General features: G+C 46.2%; 1 protein-coding gene across 1 annotated transcript in view; it reads left to right on the plus strand.

Moving 5' to 3' along the window:
* Positions 1 to 16,286, plus strand: part of TVP23C (trans-golgi network vesicle protein 23 homolog C) — a 23,146-nt gene extending 6,860 nt beyond the window's left edge. The window contains exons 3-7 of the mRNA XM_040453149.1: positions 551 to 695; positions 6,788 to 6,877; positions 8,070 to 8,201; positions 14,545 to 14,673; positions 15,106 to 16,286. Coding sequence (XP_040309083.1) covers positions 551 to 695; positions 6,788 to 6,877; positions 8,070 to 8,201; positions 14,545 to 14,673; positions 15,106 to 15,132 — 523 coding nt within the window. The 3' untranslated portion in view covers positions 15,133 to 16,286. The remainder of the gene's footprint in view (positions 1 to 550; positions 696 to 6,787; positions 6,878 to 8,069; positions 8,202 to 14,544; positions 14,674 to 15,105) is intronic.
* The last annotated feature ends 3,630 nt before the right edge of the window (positions 16,287 to 19,916 follow it).

Below are 19,916 nucleotides of genomic sequence, written 5' to 3' on the forward strand. Positions count from 1 at the left end.
AATAGACTGAGCCATCCAGGTGCCCCATCTTCTTAAATTTTTTTTAACGTTTATTTATTTTTGAGAGACAGAGAAAGAGCACGATCAGGGGAGGGGCAGAGAGAGAGAAGGAGACACAGAATCCGAAGCAGGCTCCGGGCTCCGAGCTGTCAGCACGGAACCCGGCGCGGGGCTCGAACCCACGAACCGTGAGATCATGACCTGAGCCGAAGTCGGACGCTCAACCGCCTGAGCCACCCCAGGCGCCCCATATGAGAAAATAGTTTTTAATCCTGAGAGTATAGTTTCCTGAATTCTCCAAGCTTGGCAGAGTGGCTCAAATATTTTGTGAAAGTTCAAGTCCTATTTGCATACGGTATTTTCTGTGGCAGCAGGGCCTGGTCAGATAATGTAAAAATAGAGGAGGCCATTTGCTTTTTCCTCAGAATCATCTCTTGTTTTGGCCAAACCCTGGCTGGTGGATGCTGTGGCGGAAGGTGTCGTTCATCTGTGTCCGCAGCCCCTGTGCTGAAGCGTAATTGCCTTTCTTTCGCTGTGTTTTGATTTTCAGACACCCGGTGGCGTCATTTTTCCATTTGTTCTTTCGAGTCAGTGCCATCGTCGTCTATCTCCTCTGTGAGTTGTTCAGCAGCAGCTTTATTGCCTGTATGGTGACAATTATCTTGTTGTTGTCATGTGACTTTTGGGCAGTCAAGGTAGGTCTGATTGTTTTCTCCTTTTAACGTTGTATTTGATGTGATGAGACTGAACGATGTATGAACCGTGGGGGGAGAATGACCCTTAGCATCTTGGATTTGTCTTCATTTATATCTTTCTGTCACCGCAGGCATCCCGTGTGTTAAGGTCTATCATCAGATCACATGTAGGTTATTACACTACTACTGATTTATCTGTGCCTTATGTCAGCCTCCATCAGCTTTAAAATTAAACAAAGAAGCAAAATGTGATAGCAGCCACAGGTCCTGTATACTGTTTCTAATTCATATCACTTGTTTTGCTTCAGGGTGTGCTGTGTACGATATCTAGATAAGAGCCCAGGAGAGAGCATGCACACATTCTTGAGGAGCCTGCCCGCCATTCACAAAGGCCCCTATGCGTGTCCCAGGGCTGTGTTTCTCCACCAGGACCAGTTTTGTTCCCCAGAGGACGACTGTCCATGTCCGAAGACAGTTTTGGTTGTCACAGCTGGGGTTGGGGGAGGTGTTTTGCTGACATCCAGTGGGTAGAGGCCGTGGCTGCTGCTAACGTCCTAAGGTGCACAGGATAGCCCCCTACAATGAAAAATTTTCTGACCCCAGATGTCAGTAGTGCAGAGGTTGAGAAACCCTGCTAGAAGGGATAAGAGGGAGTAAGAAATGGTTTTAAACTCAGAGGCAACTGTAAGTAGAGGGATGGGTGGGTAGATAGACACCTAGATAGACGGACGCGTGATAAGGTAACTCTAGTAAAATATTAAATACAGACTCTAGTGGTAGGCATTTGGGTGCTCACTATAAAATTTGACTTTGCTCTGTGTTTGGAAATTTTCATAGTCAAATGGTGGGGGGAAAAAAAATCAAAGGTTTAAAAAAAAAAAAAAGCTAATTTTGGAATTTCCGAGACGTGTGTATTGATTCAGAGACCAGTAAGATGTTACAAGTCTATTCCCAGCCACCAGCCCAACCATTTTTTTAGACCTTTCAGTTCTCCCACCAGAAATGGCTGGCTCGGTGGTCGCCAGCTTCCATAGGCCACAAAATGCTGAGAATGGGGATTATAAAGATCTCTCTTTTTCTTTTTAAAGTTTCTTTATTAATTTTGAGAGAGACAGAAGGAGTGCGCTCCAGTTGGGGAGGGGCAGAGAGCGAGGGAGAGAGAGGATCTCTGAGTTGAAATCGAGTCAGAGGGTGAACCAACTGAGCTACCCAGGCGTCCCCATAAAGGTCTCTTTTATTTAGGCTTTTTTTTTTTTTTTTTTTTTTTACTGTCTTTGGCTTGTATTTCTTTGAATTTCTTCTGTTGCTTTACGCTCTGCACTGTTTACTGTATCCCGGTCACAATTTTGTTTTGAGGCATGTTTCTTTTTGTTGTTCATGTAATGTCTGTTTAGCCTGATAGAACGACAGCCTTTGGTCAGTTCTTCCTGGTCATTTCCAAATTCTTACAATTAAATCCTTCTGGGTTTAGGGTTTTAAAAACCCAGTGCCAAAAAGTGTATTTTCTGATAAAGATTTTGTTTTTCTTCTTTTTTTTTTTTTAAGCAAGGACTTAAAAAATGTCACTCTTTTATCTGTGGCAGAATTACTTTCACAGATTTCCAAACCACTGAGATATAAAGCAAATTAATTTTAACAGTAAATGTAATTTGATTAAACTTTAAAAAAAAAAATTTTTTTTTTAATGTTTATGTATTTTTGGGACAGAGAGAGACAGAGCATGAACGGGGGAGGGTCAGAGAGAGGGAGACACAGAATCTGAAACAGACTCCAGGCTCTGAGCCGTCAGCACAGAGCCCGACGCGGGGCTCGAACTCACGGACCGCGAGATCGTGACCTGAGCCAAAGTCGGACGCTTAACTGACTGAGCCACCCAGGCGCCCCTAAACTCTTTTTTTTTTTTAATGTTTATTTATTTTTGAGAGAGAGACAGAGAGTGTGAGTGGGGAGGTGTGGAGGGAGAGGGAGACACAGAGTCCCAAACAGGCTCCAGGCTCTGAGCCGTCAGCACAGAGCCCGACGCAGGGCTCGAACTCACAGACTGCGAGATCATGACCTGAGCCGAAGTCGGACGCTCAACTGACTGAGCCCCCCAGGAGCCCCTCTTTTTGAAGATGACAGTTTGAAGATTGGGTCAAACATCAAGAGCCCAGCCGAAAGATCTAACTAAAATGGCAACAGTAGAAGAAGTAAAAGGCAGAGATAATATCCGACCAATTTAAACAAGAAGAAACCTGGCAGTATAATCTTATCAGACAAAATAGAGAGTAAGGCAGCACTCAAGGGAATAAGAAAGGGCCTCTTATGAATGACAATGAGGACCAGTCACGGAATGGCGTCCCTTCAAACCGGGTGCAGGGAAGAACTATTAGAAGCATTCAGGGAAGATGCGCAAAACGTGGTGACAGGAGTCAAACAAAGTGCTTGCCGTCTCTGGCGGATCACAGCGACACAAAATAAATAAGGTCTGAAAGATCGAAATGAAATGGCAGTTCAGCTTACTAGCGATACCGTGGAACTTTGTACATACAGAGGACCTCTTCCTGTTCAGTCCCTGTGGAACGTTTACAGAAGCTGGTTAAGCATCACAGTGAAGAAAACCCAGATAAATGCCCCAGAGCAGCTCTATTTTCTAGCCCGGTACAATAAAGCTAAGAATTCATTAAAGAGAATGGTTTTCCAAATCAGAATTACAAGTAAAAGCCAACCTGCTGAGATACCTTGGCTTTAAACAGGGAATAAAGACTGTAAATACAGATTATTTATACCCTAATGACAATGATCATCTACACTGAAGCTCTCAGAACGTGTCTAATGCTGAACTCGGAGGAAAAACATAGGCAGAAGGGTTTTATCGTTAGAGGTCCGGAAGCTTCCAAAACAATAAGCCAGAGAGAAATTAGGAAAATAATCTAATGATCAAAGCAGAAAAGAACAGGATAATGGGAAAAGAGTTTGAAAATATTCCAAGAGGCGTTGTTTGAAAATCGCCAATAAAAGAGGCCCCCGACTGTCCTCTGTCTTCAGGGGCAGCTCTTCTCTTTCCTTAGTCTTTCAGTGTTAGTGTTTCTACAATGTGAATTTTGGTCTGAAGGCTCTTCTTTTCTTTTTTAAATATTTAAAAAACATTTTTTAAATTTATTTTGAGAGAGAAAATGAGTGAGCATGAGCGGGAGAGGGGCAGAGAGAGAGAGAGAGAGAGAGAGAGAGAGAGAATCCCAAGCAGGCTCTGCACCGTCCGTGCAGAGCCCGACGTGGGGCTCAGTGTCACGAACCGTGAGATCACAACCTGAGCCAAAATCAAGAGCCGGACGCTTAACTGCGACACCCAAGGCAGCCCTCAAATCACTGTTTTTTTTTTTTTTAAATGTTTACTTATTTTTGAGAGAGAGAGAGTGTGCAAGCGGGGAAGGGGCAGAGATAGAGGAGGGCAGAGGATCTGAAGTGGTCTCCGTGCTGACAGCAGAGAGCCTGACGCAGGGCTCCAACTCAAGAACTGTGAGATCATGACCTGGGCTGAAACCCAAGAGGTGGTCACTCAACCAACTGAGCCTCCCAGGCGCCTCGCAAATCACTGCTTTTTAACTTGAGCGAACCAGATGCATATGAGTTGCCTTATTACTACTCCATTTCCAGTCAATCACCCCAAGTCCCATAAATTGATTGATTTTACTTTTTTCCCAAGGGCTCTGTGCTACTGATCTTTCTGGAATGTTGCTCTCATTCCCGAATCACCTTAACACCTGGATTCCTAACCTTTTTGTGCCATGGACCCCCTTTCACAGTCTCATGAAGTTGTGAGCTCATTTATTTATTTATATTTATTTATTTATTCATTTAAGTAATCTCTACACCCAGTGTGGGGCTCGAACTCACAACCCTGAAATCAAGAGTCACACGCTCCACGGAGTGAGCCAACCAGGCACCCCTGTGAACGCTTTTCAGTACGTGAGAGAAAATACATTAAGATTTCAGAGGAAGTTACGTACATTGAAATATAATGGAAACGTTAAAAAGGCAAATTTCTGATTTTACAATACATGCTTCTTTTGGAATGTCTAGTTACTTTCAAAGCAGTGGCGAGCATAAAAGCTGTACTGTGGTGTCTGCAGGTTTTTATTGGTCCAAGTCACGGGTACTGCTGCTTCTACCGTGGTTTGTTGTCTGCACTCATAATTTAAAGATAAACTAAACTTCAGAAGTTAGTGAACATAAAGATACAACTTTTTCCTCCCCCAAGTTTCACAGAACCCCTGAATCTGTTAGTGGGCACCCCTGATTAAACATCTTCTGCATTGGGGTGCCTGGGCGGCTCAGTCGGTGAGCATCTGACTCTTGGTCTCTGCTCACGTCATGATCTGGTTGTGTGGATTCAAGTCCCCGGTTCGGCTGTGCGCTGACTGTGCGGAGCCTGCTTGGGAGTCTCTCTCTCCCTCTCTCTCTGCCCTCCCCCCCCCACTTGCTGCCTCTGTCCGTCTCTCACGGTCAATAAATAAACCTTAAAAAATATTCTTCCGCATTAGGGATTCCTACTCATCCTTTAAATTTTATTCCCAATGTTGATTCCTCAAGGGAGGCCATTTCTGACTCCCAGACTAGATCAGATTTCTGTTTGACTGTTATGGCAACCTACACTCCTCCCCCACCGCCTCTCCCTCGCCCTTCCCTTCCCATGGGTGATGGTGGTGGCGGTACATTCGTGTGCTGGTTGACTGCCTCTCTTCCCCATGACACTTGCAGCTGGGATAGTACCTCATAGTAGGGGCTCAGTAAACATCAGTGGCATAAATAAACCTTGAGAAAGCTATCAAAGTCATTGGTCCTAATTTGTTACATTAGTAAGAGGAAAAGAGCTTGGTACGTTTGAGGTGCTGAATGAGGATTAGTGCCTAAAACCTCTGTCTTAACTTAGTCGATGTGGGCTGCTATAAGAATACCATAGACTGGGTGGCTTATAAACAGTAGGAACTTCTTTTTCCGATTCTAGGGGCTGGAAGTCCAAGATCAGGTTGTCAGGATGGTCAGCTTGTGGTGAGGGCCTTCTTCTGGGTTCTGGACTGCCACTTTCTCATTTTATCTTCACATGGCAGAGCAGAGAGAGGAAGTAAACTCTCCTGACTCTTAAAAGGGTACTGATCCCATTCGCAAACGCTCCATCCTATGACCTCATCGCATCCTGATCGCCCACAAAGGCCCGACCTCCTAATACCATCACATGGGGGTGGGTAAGAGTTTCAACGTATGGGTTTGGCGGGGGCGGGGCACAAACCTTCAGTCCAGAACCACCATTTTTAGAGATGCACAGTTATATGGAGCTGCAGTCAGGATATGTAGGGAAAAGGTAGTCTCAGTAACTAAAGAGCACGGGGCTTAGGAACACATTAGGGAATTAGACAAAGGGCACAAGTTCATGACAAAAAAGAGAAGGGTAATTTTTTTTTTTTTTAATGCTTATTTTTGAGAGCCAAAGCACGAGCGGGGGAGGGGCAGAGAGAGGGAGACCTAGAATCCAAAGCAGGTTCCAGGCTCTGAGCTGTCAGCACAGAATCCGACGGGCTCAAACCCACAAACTGCGAGATTATGACCTGAGCCAAAGTCGGACCCTTAAATGAGCCACCCAGGCACCCCAAGAATGTCTTTATTCTTTTTTTTTTTAATGTTTATTTATTTTTTTGACAGAGACAGACAGCATGAGTGGGGGAGGGGCAGAGAGAGAGGAGACACAGACTCCAAAGCAGGTTCCAGGCTCTGAGCTGTCAGCACAGAGCCTGATGTGGGGCTCGAACTCACCACCCATGAGGCCATGATCTGAGCTGAAGTCGGCCGCTTAACCGACTGAGCCACCCAGGCGCCCCGAGAAGGGTCATGTTTATGGACACACCCACCCTGTCACCTCCACCCCTGCGGGTCCTGCCATTGCATTTCCTGTATTGTTTTGTTCAGGCCTGGTATGTGGTGGTCTTTGTTAACTGGATATTGTGGAGGTAAAGCCCACAATTTTTTTGGTTGGTGATGTGTTCACGCCGAGATGTGGTCTCGTAGGCCTTTAAATGACACTTTTTAAAAACGCGTGTGTATGTATTCTTTCTCAGAATGTCACAGGTAGACTCATGGTTGGTCTGCGTTGGTGGAATCACATAGACGAAGATGGAAAAAGCCATTGGGTGTTTGAGTCCAGGAAGGTAAACTGCCCTTTTTATTTTTCAAAGTGTCATTCAGTAAGTTACATGTAGATTACACTTGCATGTTGAAGGCCAAAGCGTTCAGGACTGGAAGTGCTAACCCACATTGCTCGGCACGTCAGCACTAAACCAGACGGCCTCCCGAAACTTAGCTGCGTTTTTCTGTCTAGTTGAGATTGGAAGAAAGGCATGTACGGGAAAGAAGCCTCTGAGACAGGAGGTTGGGTCAGAGTTTGTGATGTGTGCTAAGCCGCCCATCATGGGCTGCTGATAAAGCATCTCTGAGGACCCACTGCGTTGTGTTGCCTCGCCTGGTACCTCCGGGGATTTCTTCCTGTTAGGAGAGAACTGCTTCCTCTAGCTTGTTCTGTCCTTGTTCCCATGGTCCACTGCCCCGTGTGCGCAGGAACAAGAAGAAGAAGGATTACAAGTGGATAGAAAATCTGAATTGATCAGAGCCGTCTCTCCTTTAAGCCTCTGCCTTCAAGAGCCCCAGGGGACGCTGATCTGTTTTGGGTTAGCCTGCTCATCTGCGGTGAACATTCAGGTTCCCCTGGAGATCGGCTTGAGAGGCAGAGGACAGAATTCTTGGAGACACTACTAATTACATTGTTGGCCTGATGCTCGGAAGGGCCTCGACAAGTACCACTTGCAAGGAAGCAGTGTTGTGCTTAGTGAGCCCGTACTCCTTATATCATAAAATCCACCGTGGAGGCAAGTCAAACAAGAAAGTTAAACTTTCTGGGGATTGCTGAAACACTGTGGTCATCGTCCAGAATCCCTTGATTCCATTTCTTTCTCTGGACCCCTGACCAGGATGACTAGCCTTGATTTCCTTGATCCTTACCTCCTAAGGTGTGATTCCAAACTTCCTTATGAATAAACAGTGTTAGGTGCAGTGAGAATGGAACAGAAGTCCATCACAAGCAACGTTTTCTGTGTTGGGTCATGACAGACTGTCCACTCGGCCCTGAAGGTACCAAATTCTTGAGTTAAAGCATATTTAAGCCAGTTCTTAAGATTAAATCGTGATGGGTCCACTAACTGTCCTTTGGGGGGTTCTAACTTGGGACTTGGGTCATTTGTATTAATTTATTTGACTTTTAGATTATGGTGTTTGTCATTAAAAATGTTAAGCTTTTTACTGGTAAATACCACAATATTGGTTATTAAACTCACGCTTTTTTTTTAGGATTCTGCTCAAGAGAGTAAAACTGTTTCCGAGGCCGAATCGAGAATCTTTTGGTTAGGACTTATTGCCTGTCCGGTGCTGTGGGTGATATTTGCCTTCAGTGCGCTGTTCTCCTTCAGAGTGAAGTGGCTGGTGAGTGTCAGCGTAGACATACCGAGTGATTCATCAGGATGTCTGACGGACGATCACAGTATGCGGCCATTGGTGTTAACATTGGGGACCTCACTCTCTTGAATAGACTGCTTCATCGCCAATTTCCCAAGTCCAGTGTCCCAACTCTGCCGTTCTCTGAGAACCGGAGAGCAGGATCCTCTCAGAGTTCCCATTTCACCAATTCCCCAAGTGCCTAGCAGGATTTTGACTTCACCCACCTGGTACGGAGGTTACCATACATTTATCACATTATTATCTTGTTGGATAGGGATGTTCAATAAACTCCAGACAAACACGTTTAGCCTAGTTTGGAACTAACAGAGTGATCCTCTCTGAAAATCTCAGTTGGTCATTTGTTCCGGTTGTCCATTGCTTATATCGTAAATCTTCCCAGAATGTAACGTCTTAAAACAAGAGACATCTTGGGATCTCACAGTTTCTGGTTCAGGAAGTTGGAGAGAGCTTGTCTGGGAGGTTGTGGGCTGGGCTCCATGTGGTTGCAGTCAGTGGCTGGGGCGGCTGGAGGCCGGTAAGGCATCTCCTTTCTGTGAGGTCCTGTGGCTTTTCCATGTTGTGCTCCCGAAGGGCCAGTTGGGGTTTCCTCTCGGCATGGTGGCTTCGTGACAGTGAGGCTGCTTCCTTGGAGGGTCACAGCTCCAACTGGGAGCGTTCTGCTCAGAAGCTGAATTGCCTCTACAACTGTGTTAGTTTGCTGCAGCTGTCCCGATGGAGTGCTGCATTCTGGGAGGCTTAAACAACAGAACTTTATTTTCTCACAGTCCTGGAGGCTAGAAGACCCAGACCAAGATGTTGGCAGGGTTGATTTCTTCTTTCCGAGGCCTCCCTCCCTGGCTTGTGGATGGCCGTCTTTTCCTGCTGTCTTCCACATGGTCTTTCCTCTGCGTGTCTGTGTCCTAATCTCTTTTTACAAGGACGCCGGTCATACCAGATGAGGGTACCCCCCCGCCCCCCCCCCGTAGTGAGTTCATTTTACCTTAATCAGCTCTTTAAAAACCATGTCTCCAAATGCAGTGACATTCCGAGGTACTGGGTTAGGACTTCGACGTTAGAATTTGGGGGAGACACAGTTCAGGCAATGGCAGCAATCAAGGCCCAGACGTCATCACTTTTGCCACTTCTCCACTGCAGTGGAATGGGAATTAAGCTTGATAGCTTGATGAGGGGGATCAAGAGGTTCTAGAAAAGCATATAGGATATTGTTGTATCATCTTTGGAAAATATAACCTATCACTTGATCTAAACTGTGAGTCTTGTTTTCATAGTTGAGTTTATCTCAGTATTTTTTTAATGATTTTTTTAAGTTTATTTATTTATTTTGAGAGAGAGAGAGAGAGAGAGAGAGGGAGAGAATCCCAAGCAGGCTCTGCACTGTCAGCACAGGCCCGATGCGGGGTTTGAACCCACAAACCATGAGATCATGACCTGAGCCGAAATCAAGAGTCAGATGCTTAACCGACTGAGCCACCCAGGCGCCCCTCACTTAACATTTATCAATACCAGGTATAGTTTGGCCTTAATTATGTTTTTTCCTCACATTTTTAATATTTTCTTGTGTCTGTTTTGCTACATAGGCTCTTTTTTCTTTGCGTATGCACATACATACTTGTCTTTTTGGGATTTGGAAGGTTTATGGTGTGTTTTTGGCGTTTCTAGTAGTTCTCTTACTTTAGACCTTTTGTTTCACCTGCTCTTTCATGGATTAGGAAACCTGTACCGGTTCCCTGCTATGAAGGACGGTGCAGTTAACAGCCCTGCTTCCTCCCCCTCCTCCCTGCTTCCACCTTTGGATTTCTGCGGCTTATAGACTTAACTTTAGTTGTTTTAAGTATCGTCCTTAAGCCTGTGTCTTGACCTCGAGAGTCTGTTGGAAAGGAAATGAGATAAACCCTCCTCTGTGCCTCCTGTGGTTTCTTCCCTTCCTGTATTGCCTGAGTTTTGTTTGCTGCAGTATTCATCTTGTTGTCAAGGTTCCTGACAATCACCCTTGGAAACCTTTCTTACCGGTTGTTCAGTCTTTGATCTGTTCTTAAATACATTGATTCAATTCTTTTAACTGCAGTTTTTCCTTTTACCCCCTGGTTGGCTAAATTTCATGGCTGGGTATTTTTTTTTTCCCCCCAAAAACTTGCAGGTGTTACTTTCCTTTTGCCCTGTTGTGTTTGAGGATGTGAGCCCGTTGACTTCATTCTTGATCGATGACTTGGCTGGTTAATATCCTTAGGTCCCAGGTTCTTTCTCTTAGCCTTTAGAAGACGTTACATTATCTCCTCTCCTCCCCTCCCCTCCCCTCCCCTCCCCTCCCCTCCCCTCCCCTCCTCGAGGGGTGGGAGGAGCCTCGAGGGGTGGGAGGAGAGAGAGAGAGAGACAGAAGCAGGACTCACCTGAAGCAGGGCTTGTGCTCATCCGAAGGGGGACTCGTGCCCACCCGGTGTAGGACTCAAACTCATGAGCTGTAAGATCATAACCTGAGCGGAAGTCAGATGCTTAACAGCTGACCACCCAGGCACCCCTACATTATCATTTTCTTATATTGAATATTGCAGAGAAATCTGAGGTCAGGTTTACTTAACCTCCATGTAAGTGAGTGAATCATTTTTCTCCCTGGATGAAGAATTTTTTTTTTTTTTTTTTATTCTCAAAGTTTTACAATATATCCAGAGGGTCTTTGTGTTTATCTTTCTGCATTGAGTTTTCTGGAAACTGTATGCTCCTCTGATATGTAGGCACAGGTTTTGCTTTGAATCAGAACGGTTGTCTTCTGTCAAGTCTTTAAATTTATTTACGTTCCATTTTTTGGCTTCTCTGATTCTGGGGGACCAGTTACCTCTATATAGGGTCATTTTTATCTGTTCTCCTCTACTGTCTTTCCATTTTTCTTTTCTTTTTTTTAATATTTATTTATTTTTGAGAGAGAGAGGGGACAGAGGATCTGACGTGGGCTCCACACTGTCAGCAGTGAGCCCGATGCGGGGCTCGAACTCACCAACCGCGACATCATGACTCGAACCAAGATAAAGAGTCAGCTGCTTAACTCACGGAGCCACCCAGGTGCCCCCAGAATCGTTTCTTCACCTGTGTTTTTTACATAGTCTATTCCTTTCTTGCTTTCTTCTTTTTCCTCCTATTTTTCTTTCTTTCTTTCTTTTTTTTTTTTAAACAGTTTTACATGGATGCCTCGCCCTTCCCCACCCTACCACCGTTTTGCTCACGCTTACAGAGGCAGCTCTGTCCAGACCTCGTCTTGACCTTGGCTTAGCGTAGCTGAGTTCTCCTTGACCGCTCCCCGGTGGTGTCAGATTTCTGGGCTCCGCTTTGAGCTACAGCGTGAACAGTCTTTGGTGGGGCCTGAGAGTAGGTGTGAGGACGACGAGGCCGGCCTCTGGCTGCCTTGTTGGCTTGCTCGGGCTTCGCCTTCTCTTAGGTCGAATGGTTCCTTTCCCTGGGTGGGCGTGTCCTCCCTGCTGGTGCTACCCTCTTGCTTTAGGTGGTTTGTGGGGCCCTGGGGCCTTCGCATCCCTCTGGGAGAGTCAGCCCGGTCTGTGTCTAACACCGTTTCCACTTCCCTAAAACAGGTGAGAGAGGTTCTGTGGAAGGTGGTTTGGGATCGATCCGGGAACCTCTTCCTACCCCTGCCCCCCCGGGAACATGGACTTGATGGTTGACGGTCCTTCTGTGCATTCTCTTCTCCTCCTCGTCACCGGAGAGGCAGCTCGTGGCGGGCCTCTGGGATTTCTTGCCTGTGTTGTGTGCTGGTTCCATGGGAGTCGTGACTGTTTCTGCCTTTTTTCCCCGGGGCTATCTGTCTGTGTCCTCTGGACTTCTGCCTCCAGGCTGTTGGGGTGGTGATCATCAGGGAAATTTCCCTTGGAGCTTCTTTGGGGATTTTGAGAATTGGGTGGGACAAAACCAAGCTGGCTCTCTCTCTGACCACAAGCCCTTTTTCTCCAACGTTTATTAGTACCAGCTTGTTTGCCTTTTATTTTAAATCCTACGTTTTTTTTTTTTTTTAATTTTTTTTTTCAACGTTTTTTTTTTTATTTATTTTTGGGACAGAGAGAGACAGAGCATGAACGGGGGAGGGGCAGAGAGAGAGGGAGACACAGAATCGGAAGCAGGCTCCAGGCTCTGAGCCATCAGCCCAGAGCCCGACGCGGGGCTCGAACTCACGCGAGATCACGCGAGATCACGCGAGATCGTGACCTGGCTGAAGTCGGACGCTTAACCGACTGCGCCACCCAGGCGCCCCTTAAATCCTACGTTTTTAAACAAATGTATTTTTTTAAAGTTTATTTTGAGAGAGAGAGAGCGAGCACGAGCATGAGCGGGGGAGGGGCAAAGAGAGAGGGGGAGAGAGATTCCCAAGCAAGCTCCGTGTTGTCAGTGCAATTCAGTCCCGTGAACCGTGAGATCATGATCCCAGGTGAAGTCGAGAGTCCGACTCTCAACTGACCGAGCTACCCAGGTGCCCCAAACCCATGTATTTCATAAACCTGTTATATATTAGGGGTAGAGAGATCTTGAAGTCTGGCTTCATTGATGCCATCTTAAGCCAGACATCCGCTTGTTTTAACTTATTTAAAAAAAAAATTTTTTTTGCGTTTGTGTGGAGCAGTTGGTGGGAGATAGAGAGTGCGAGCAGGGGAGGGGCAGAGAGAGAGGGAGATACAGAGTCCGAAGCAGGCTCCGGGCTCTGAGCTGTCAGCACAGAGCCCGATGCGGGGCTCGAACTCATGAACCGCGAGATCATGACCTGAGCCGAAGTCGAATGAGCTACCCAGGCCCCCATTTCAGAAACATGAGTCGAAAGAGATCTATTTAAATGAAAATGTTCTATGTTTACTCAGGTAACCAGCAACCTTGTCTAATTCTAATGTGTTTATTTCCCTGAGACACAAGTTTAAAACAGCAGGTACAACTCCATTTCTGTTAGGAATATGAACCTATTCCTTAATTAAACATTCAAATCCTTTAACCTCCTGAAAATCAGCTGTACAGCCTGTTAAGGGTTAAAGGGAGTGAGTCTGGATTGGAGAGAGATACTCTGTTTAGCCGTGTTGTTTTTTACAGATGTAGCGTTTCCCTGGTAATCCTTTTAATAGCAGATGGGTTGATGAGTTGTTTATTCCAGAGCAGGGGTTGGCAAGCCATGGACTGTAAGCCAAATCCAGCCCAACACCTGTTTTTATAAATTTTTATGGGAACATAGCCTTGCCTATTTGTTTACATGTCGCCTGTGGCTGCTTTGGGGCCAAAATGGCACAGTTGAGTGCCACAGAGATCACATGGCCTGCAAAGCCTAAAATATTTTGTTATCTGGCCTTTGTAGAAACACTTGGCCAACCCCTGTTCTAGAGTGGTTAACCATGGGTCCTCCCCACATTGTCCTAATTAACTTTTCTTCCATTATATTTAAAGAATAGTCTTGAGTTTCTTACTCTCTCTTTTAGTGATCTTAGTGGAGTCACCTATAGGTTCCTGGATGTGGCCCCAGCAAGAAACAACTCAGCCAAAGCACATCTCCTCCTAGTGCGTCCCCCCCCCCCCCCCCCACGTCCCGCTTGTCACAGGAGGCAAACATCTGTGGATTGTTGCCTCAGGGCGCTGCTTTGCTCTCCCAGAAGCCAGTTGTCACACACACCTTAGCAGAGAGCCAAGATTCCCCTCTGCATGCTCTCGGTTTATTGAACTTGACCTATCTCATGGCCACTTTTTCATAATTCTTTTTTTTTAAGTTTATTTATGTTGAGAGAGGGAGAGGGTGAGCCGGGGAGAGGCAGAGGGGGGAGAGAGAGAGAGAGCACGAGCGAGCCCGACATGGGGCTCGATCCCACGAACCATGAAATCATGACCTGAGCTGAAACCGAGTCGGACACTCAACTGACTGAGCCACCCAGGTGCCCCTCATTCTTTCGTAATTCTTAAAGGAGTAACTAACATTTGAGTCTCTTCTGACTCTCATTTATTTATTTATATCTTTATTCACAGACCCATAGAAAGTACTAGAGAGAATGGTCCCTCCACCGCATCCCCAGGGACTGGCCTGGGGCCTGGTATTTAGAATATGTGTTTAAGAATTATTTGTCTGGGGGGGGTGGTGATGACGAAGTGCCTTGTGCACAGCTCGTATTGGATAAGCCTGTTCTGCCAAGTGAAGGAGTCTCGTTGGCATAAGCCTCATCCGAGAGCTTCCTTTTTCCTTCTTTTTCCCGCGACACGGGAAAAACTTCCTTTTTCACGTATGGCACAGAGAAAGTTCGGTCAGTTTGAGTCCAGTAGCCGCTGATTATTTTTCCTTTCCCAGGCGGTGGTTATCATGGGTGTGGTGCTACAAGGTGCCAACCTGTATGGCTACATCAGGTGCAAAGTGGGCAGCAGGAAGAATTTAACCAACATGGCCACATCGTATCTCGGAAAGCAGCTGTTAAGACAGGCAAGTGTTTTCTGGATGTGAGGGTGATTTGGATGCGGTCAGTGACTCATGCAATCCTTTCTAATTTTTGTAGTGTTTCATTTTTATGGAATACTTAACAAACATGTGTGCAAGCCGGGGAGGGGCAGAGAGAGAGGGAGAGAGAGAGAATTTGAAATAGGTTCCGAGCTCTGACCTGTCAGCACAGAGCCCGACTCGGGGCTCGAACTCACCGACCGTGAGATCATGACCTGAGCCGAAGTCAGAAGCTTAACCCACTGAGCCACCCAGGTGCCCCATGTCTATAATGTTTTCACATGATTGGGCCATGGACGGCTTACCGTGTAGCAACTGGCTTCACTTCCAAGGGTGGGCTGTTTTCCTAGTGCTGTGAAGTCTGGTGTTTTAAGTAAAATAGTTCTCGATGTTAAGGGGTTCTTTTCCCTCTTGCAGAACACTGGAGATGATCAGACTTCCTGAAGAGGGGGGAGAAAGCTCATGTATTCGGTTACGCAGGGGAATGGCTGGAGAGATTCTGGACTCTGAACCTTTTGGAACTGAGTACATGTTGCAAGGAGGAACGTTGGGTTTGTTTTTCCAGTTTATTAATCTCTTGCTTTAAAAAATTGGAAAAGTCGTTTTCACGTTAAGTTTTTTACTGCCTCTCTAGCGTTTGGGGCTCGAAAGTATAGTGTGGCCAGAGACACTGTCCAAACTGGTTCCTGGTTTACGTAGGTGATGTCCATATGTCTCAAGTTAATGAAAGTGTCTTTACATGTATATGAATGGAGACCTTTGCGTTTTGACCCACAGAATATGGAAGATGTTCCCCGTCTCTCAGAACTCTAGATGTGTACATACTTGTCTTGTAGATCGTCGTCAGAAGAAAGTTTTGCTTCTGTGGTGAGAGTGAGCACTTTGGCTTATTTAGAAGTTAGAAATAATTGTTAACTTTACAACTTAATACATACTTTGTGATGAGACTTCTTATCTTAGGCACTCACAGGCAGGTAAAAACCAAATTCGGGCCAGTGGTTAACTAGTTCGTCAAGTTTGTTTCCTTTCATTTGTAACAAGTCGTGTAGTTAGGGCCCAATTAATGTAAATGGAATTTTCCTAGTTTATGTTTAGGGGCTCCCCTAGAGATTGCTGCTGTTCTATTTATTTTTCGGAAGGGTTAGTCAGATTTCACTTTGCCACTTTCCATAGGCTCTTTGTTGGTCCTTGGCCTAATGAAATCTCTCTTTTATCACTAAAAGAGTATTATTCTTATGTCATAGTGAGAATAATCATTTAAATACTTGGCATAATAAATGCCCACAAGACATTTTATCTTATGAATCTATTTTTTTTTTCTTGCTATAATGGGGATATTGTAAATCATGCGTTTGTATTAATGGTATTTCTTAAGGCAATATATGTAACAATCTCCAAGCTGTTGTAGGGGTCTATAAATTCTGTTGCAGGTTCTGTAAACTTTGTTGGAGTCTTTCAACCAACAGATTATTTTGTGAATGTATTTATACCTTGTTGAAATTTTTCAAAAGATGTTTAATTGAATAAGTCTTTGTTGGAGTGATAGCTTGAAGGTGCATAACTCTATATTTGTATAAAACTCTACTGTTTACAAAGCACTTGGACACACGTTTAATCTCATTTCATCCTCGCGACGAACCATTTATGTGCGATACCAATTTATAGCCGATAAAATGGAATTTTCGATTGAGTGACATATCCAAGGAAACAGATTACTGGAAGGCTCACCAGGGTACATTATGGTTTTTACAGGAACTATTTGTCTCTAAATGTCTTCTGCTTTCTTAGGAATCATTAACTTATTTTATTAAAAATATTTTTTTTAATGTTTATTTTTTGAGAGAGAGAGAGAGAGACAGACAGCACGAGTGGGGGAGGGGCAGAGCGAGAGGGAGACAAAATCCGAAGCAGGCTCCAGGCTCCAGGCTCCCGGCTCCCAGCTGTCAGCACAGAGCCTGACGTGGGGCTCGAACTCACGAACTGTGAGATCATGACCTGAGCCGAAGTTGGACACTGAACTGACTGAGCCATCCAGGTGCTCACTCAGGAATTTATTAAGTGCTTATAAATTTATTAAATGTTGTTTGCCATTGTGCATATAGTCGTCTGGTGAGGAAAGTTGATGCTGCATAGACATGTGTTTATTTCATCTGAAGGCTCTAACCTACATCTTTAGAGCTGGGAGTCTAACAGGGGCCACGTTGCTGTGATTCTTGAGGTAGCCGTGTTAATTATTTGGACCCGTAATCCCAAGCCAAATACGAATTGAACCTTGGAATCTCCATGTGGCGGAATCTACCACTTGTCTCCCAGTGTCCATTTTTCCCTTCCACAGGTTTGCCACCTATTAGCAGGGACATGGCAATGGAGTTCTCCTCGGATTGTCTAGCTGCATCTTGGTGTGGCCACGTGACCATGTTCTGGCCAATGGATGCACTTCCGGGAAGTGTTCTTAAAAGGAGGGGTCTACCCATCCCATCCCCTGTTGTCCTTCCTGCTAGCTGAAACGTGGGCGCAATGGACGGAGCTTAAGCAGCCATCTTGGGCTGTGGGGCGGAAGCCTCTTTTCATGAATAACGGAAATAAGGTGGAGAGAGACTGAGTTCTCTCTGACGTCTATAGCAGCCCTGAACGGCCTGTCTGAATTTGCAGGCGAGAAACAAACCCTCCCCTTGTTTAAGTGTTACTGTTTTGGCTTTTCTGTTGCTATAGCATCACTGAATTCTTATCAGTCCGGAGTATTTTTAGCATCCCCCGTAATTGTTTCTGTAAGTATAGCATTTGAGGTGTAATAATTCAGTAAACACATCTTTGTCCCTTTCTCTGTGTGGTAATTAAGCCGGTGCTGCAGGTGCTAATGAATGCCGCTGTTGCGGATGCTGTTGCTGCATAAAAATTTAGTGGTGGTGAAAAACGGTCCTTTTGCTGTGCGTACACGCGCTGTGGGGGAGGAATTTGGATGTAGCCTGCCGGGGTCGCCTTTGCTCAGCTCTGCGGTGCCTGGGGCTCAGCTGTGAAGATTTGAAGGCCGGCCCCGGGGTAGGAAACTCTGGGGGTGCCTTCAGCCACGAGTCTGGAGGGCGACCATCAGCTGGGACCTCTGCTAGGTTGTTGGAGCACTGACGTCTTTGTGCCCTGAGGTCTGTGCGCAGGCTCCTTATGGCTTCTTCGCGGCCAGACAGGCGGACTCTTAAGAGGGAGCCTCCCTAGAGAGCGGCAGCGGCCCGTGGTGTTCTTAATGGCGAGGCTGAGAATCCGCGGAACGTCACTCGCGCCGTCCTCTGTAGGTTGAAGCAGTCGCCCCGGGTCCCCTTGAGTTCAGGGGAAGGGTGACGTGGACCCAAGCTTGACGAGAGGGTTGTCAAGATTACATTCTAACCACGATGACGCGGTCGGGGGAGAGAGACGGTGCGGCCGTCTCCGGAAAGGAAAATGGGCCACCCCTACTTGAGTCATTTCATCGAGGCTGACGGTTTGCTCGGGGCAGACTGAGGGTAGCGAGCATCGTTCTCCTCTTTCCTCTTCCCTGGGCCAGCCTTGCGTACAGGTGAGGTGTCTGCGTGGGGCCATGAGGATGAAAGCAGCCTTGCATTTTACAGCCCCCGGGGTTCCCGTTCTTGGAGCCCCCCTCTGAAATCCACAGGCAGGGGTGTGGGGGTGTAGGGGTGAGAGCACATTAACTTCCACCAACGCGTAGCCACTGTGATCCTTGTCGATTTGTGTAACTTTTAGAGCCCGTCACAGTCCCGGGGTATGTACGGTCTCATCCGATTCGCCCCAGAACCTCAAAGGCCGGAAAGACCCATCCGTCGCCTCGTGTTTCAAATGCACAACGAAGCCTGAGCTGCATGAAGTGGCTCACTTGAAGGTTGCACGTGGTAGACCTCGTAACGCTCACCAGACACTCCGTCTGCTCCACCTTCCCCAGCCCCCCTTAATTAAAGGGAGCCCACATGACTAGTTATGGCCGTGAAGTGTGAGTGGCAGTGGCCAGTGTCGTTTCTGGGCGAGGAAGGCGAGACGGGAGAATCTCTGATCGTTCTTCCCCTTTGGTGGCAACCCGTGCCATTCAAGATGGCGGAACCTCCGCCAGCCTGGGTCACAGGGCGACTCGTGGAGCAGAGTCCTCCTGCCTGTGACTGTGAGACATGCAGCCCAAGTGGGAAATAAACTTTTGGTGTTTTTTTTGTTTTTTTTTTTTTAACGTTTGTTTATTTTTGAGAGAGAGTGCCAGCAGGGGAGGGGCAGAGAGAGGGGGACAGACGATCCGAAGCGAGCTCTTTGCTGACAGCACAGAGCCCGATGATGTAGGGCTCGAACTCACAGTCCGTGAGATCATGGCCTGAGCCGAAGTCAAAAGCTCAACCGACGGAGCCACCCAGGTGCCCCTAACCTTTTGGGGTGTTAAAGCCTGGTTAAGTTGATTACCTGGTTAATTTTAGCATGACTTCATAGTCCACTCTGACTTCTATATAAGTCACACTTACGGAACTTTAAGTCCTACTGCAGTAATCTTTCCATTGCCCAATGCTGTTTCCTTTTGCAAGAAGAGAGATTGGACTCCTTGTCCCTTAGTGCAGGTGGGACCAGACAGGCAAAGTCAACCAGGTAAAAACTGCCAACTAGGAGAGTCCACACACCATCTAAAGGGACCAGAAGCTTCTCACTTTCAGCCGTTTGTTGCCACTCAGGAATGTGGTCCCTCTGTTGCTAAGTTTCTAAATTTTTCAGAGAAATGAAAAGTCTAGGTGTTTATGTGAAATCTGATCTTTTAAGGCTTATAAATTTTTTTTTAATGTTTATTTTTGAGAGAGACAGAGTATGAGGTGGGAGAGGGGCAGAGAGACAGAGAGAGAGAGAGAGAGAGACAGCCAGACAGCCAGACAGAATCTGAAACAGGCTCCAGGCTCTGAGTTTTCAGCCCAGAGCCTGACGCGGTGCTCAAATCCACGAACCGTGAGTAAGATCATGACCTGAGCGGATACCAAGAATGGGGCACTTAACCCACTGAGCCACCCAGATGCCCCTGATCTTTTAATGCTTAAAAATTAAAGTTAAAAGGAAAAAAGAAGACACCTGTGAAACCACACTGACTATATTCGCAGGTCTCATTCGGCTCTGCCAATTTTTGCCACAGTGCAGTGATTTTCAAACTTAGTCTGTTGCTGTTTTTGTTTTTTGTTTTTTTAAGTTTTATTTATTTGAGTGATCTCTACATCCAACATGGG

The sequence above is a fragment of the Herpailurus yagouaroundi genome, unplaced genomic scaffold (assembly GCF_014898765.1).
Source record: "Herpailurus yagouaroundi ecotype Mexico unplaced genomic scaffold, PumYag 208, whole genome shotgun sequence".
NCBI classification, from domain to species: domain Eukaryota; kingdom Metazoa; phylum Chordata; class Mammalia; order Carnivora; family Felidae; genus Herpailurus; species Herpailurus yagouaroundi.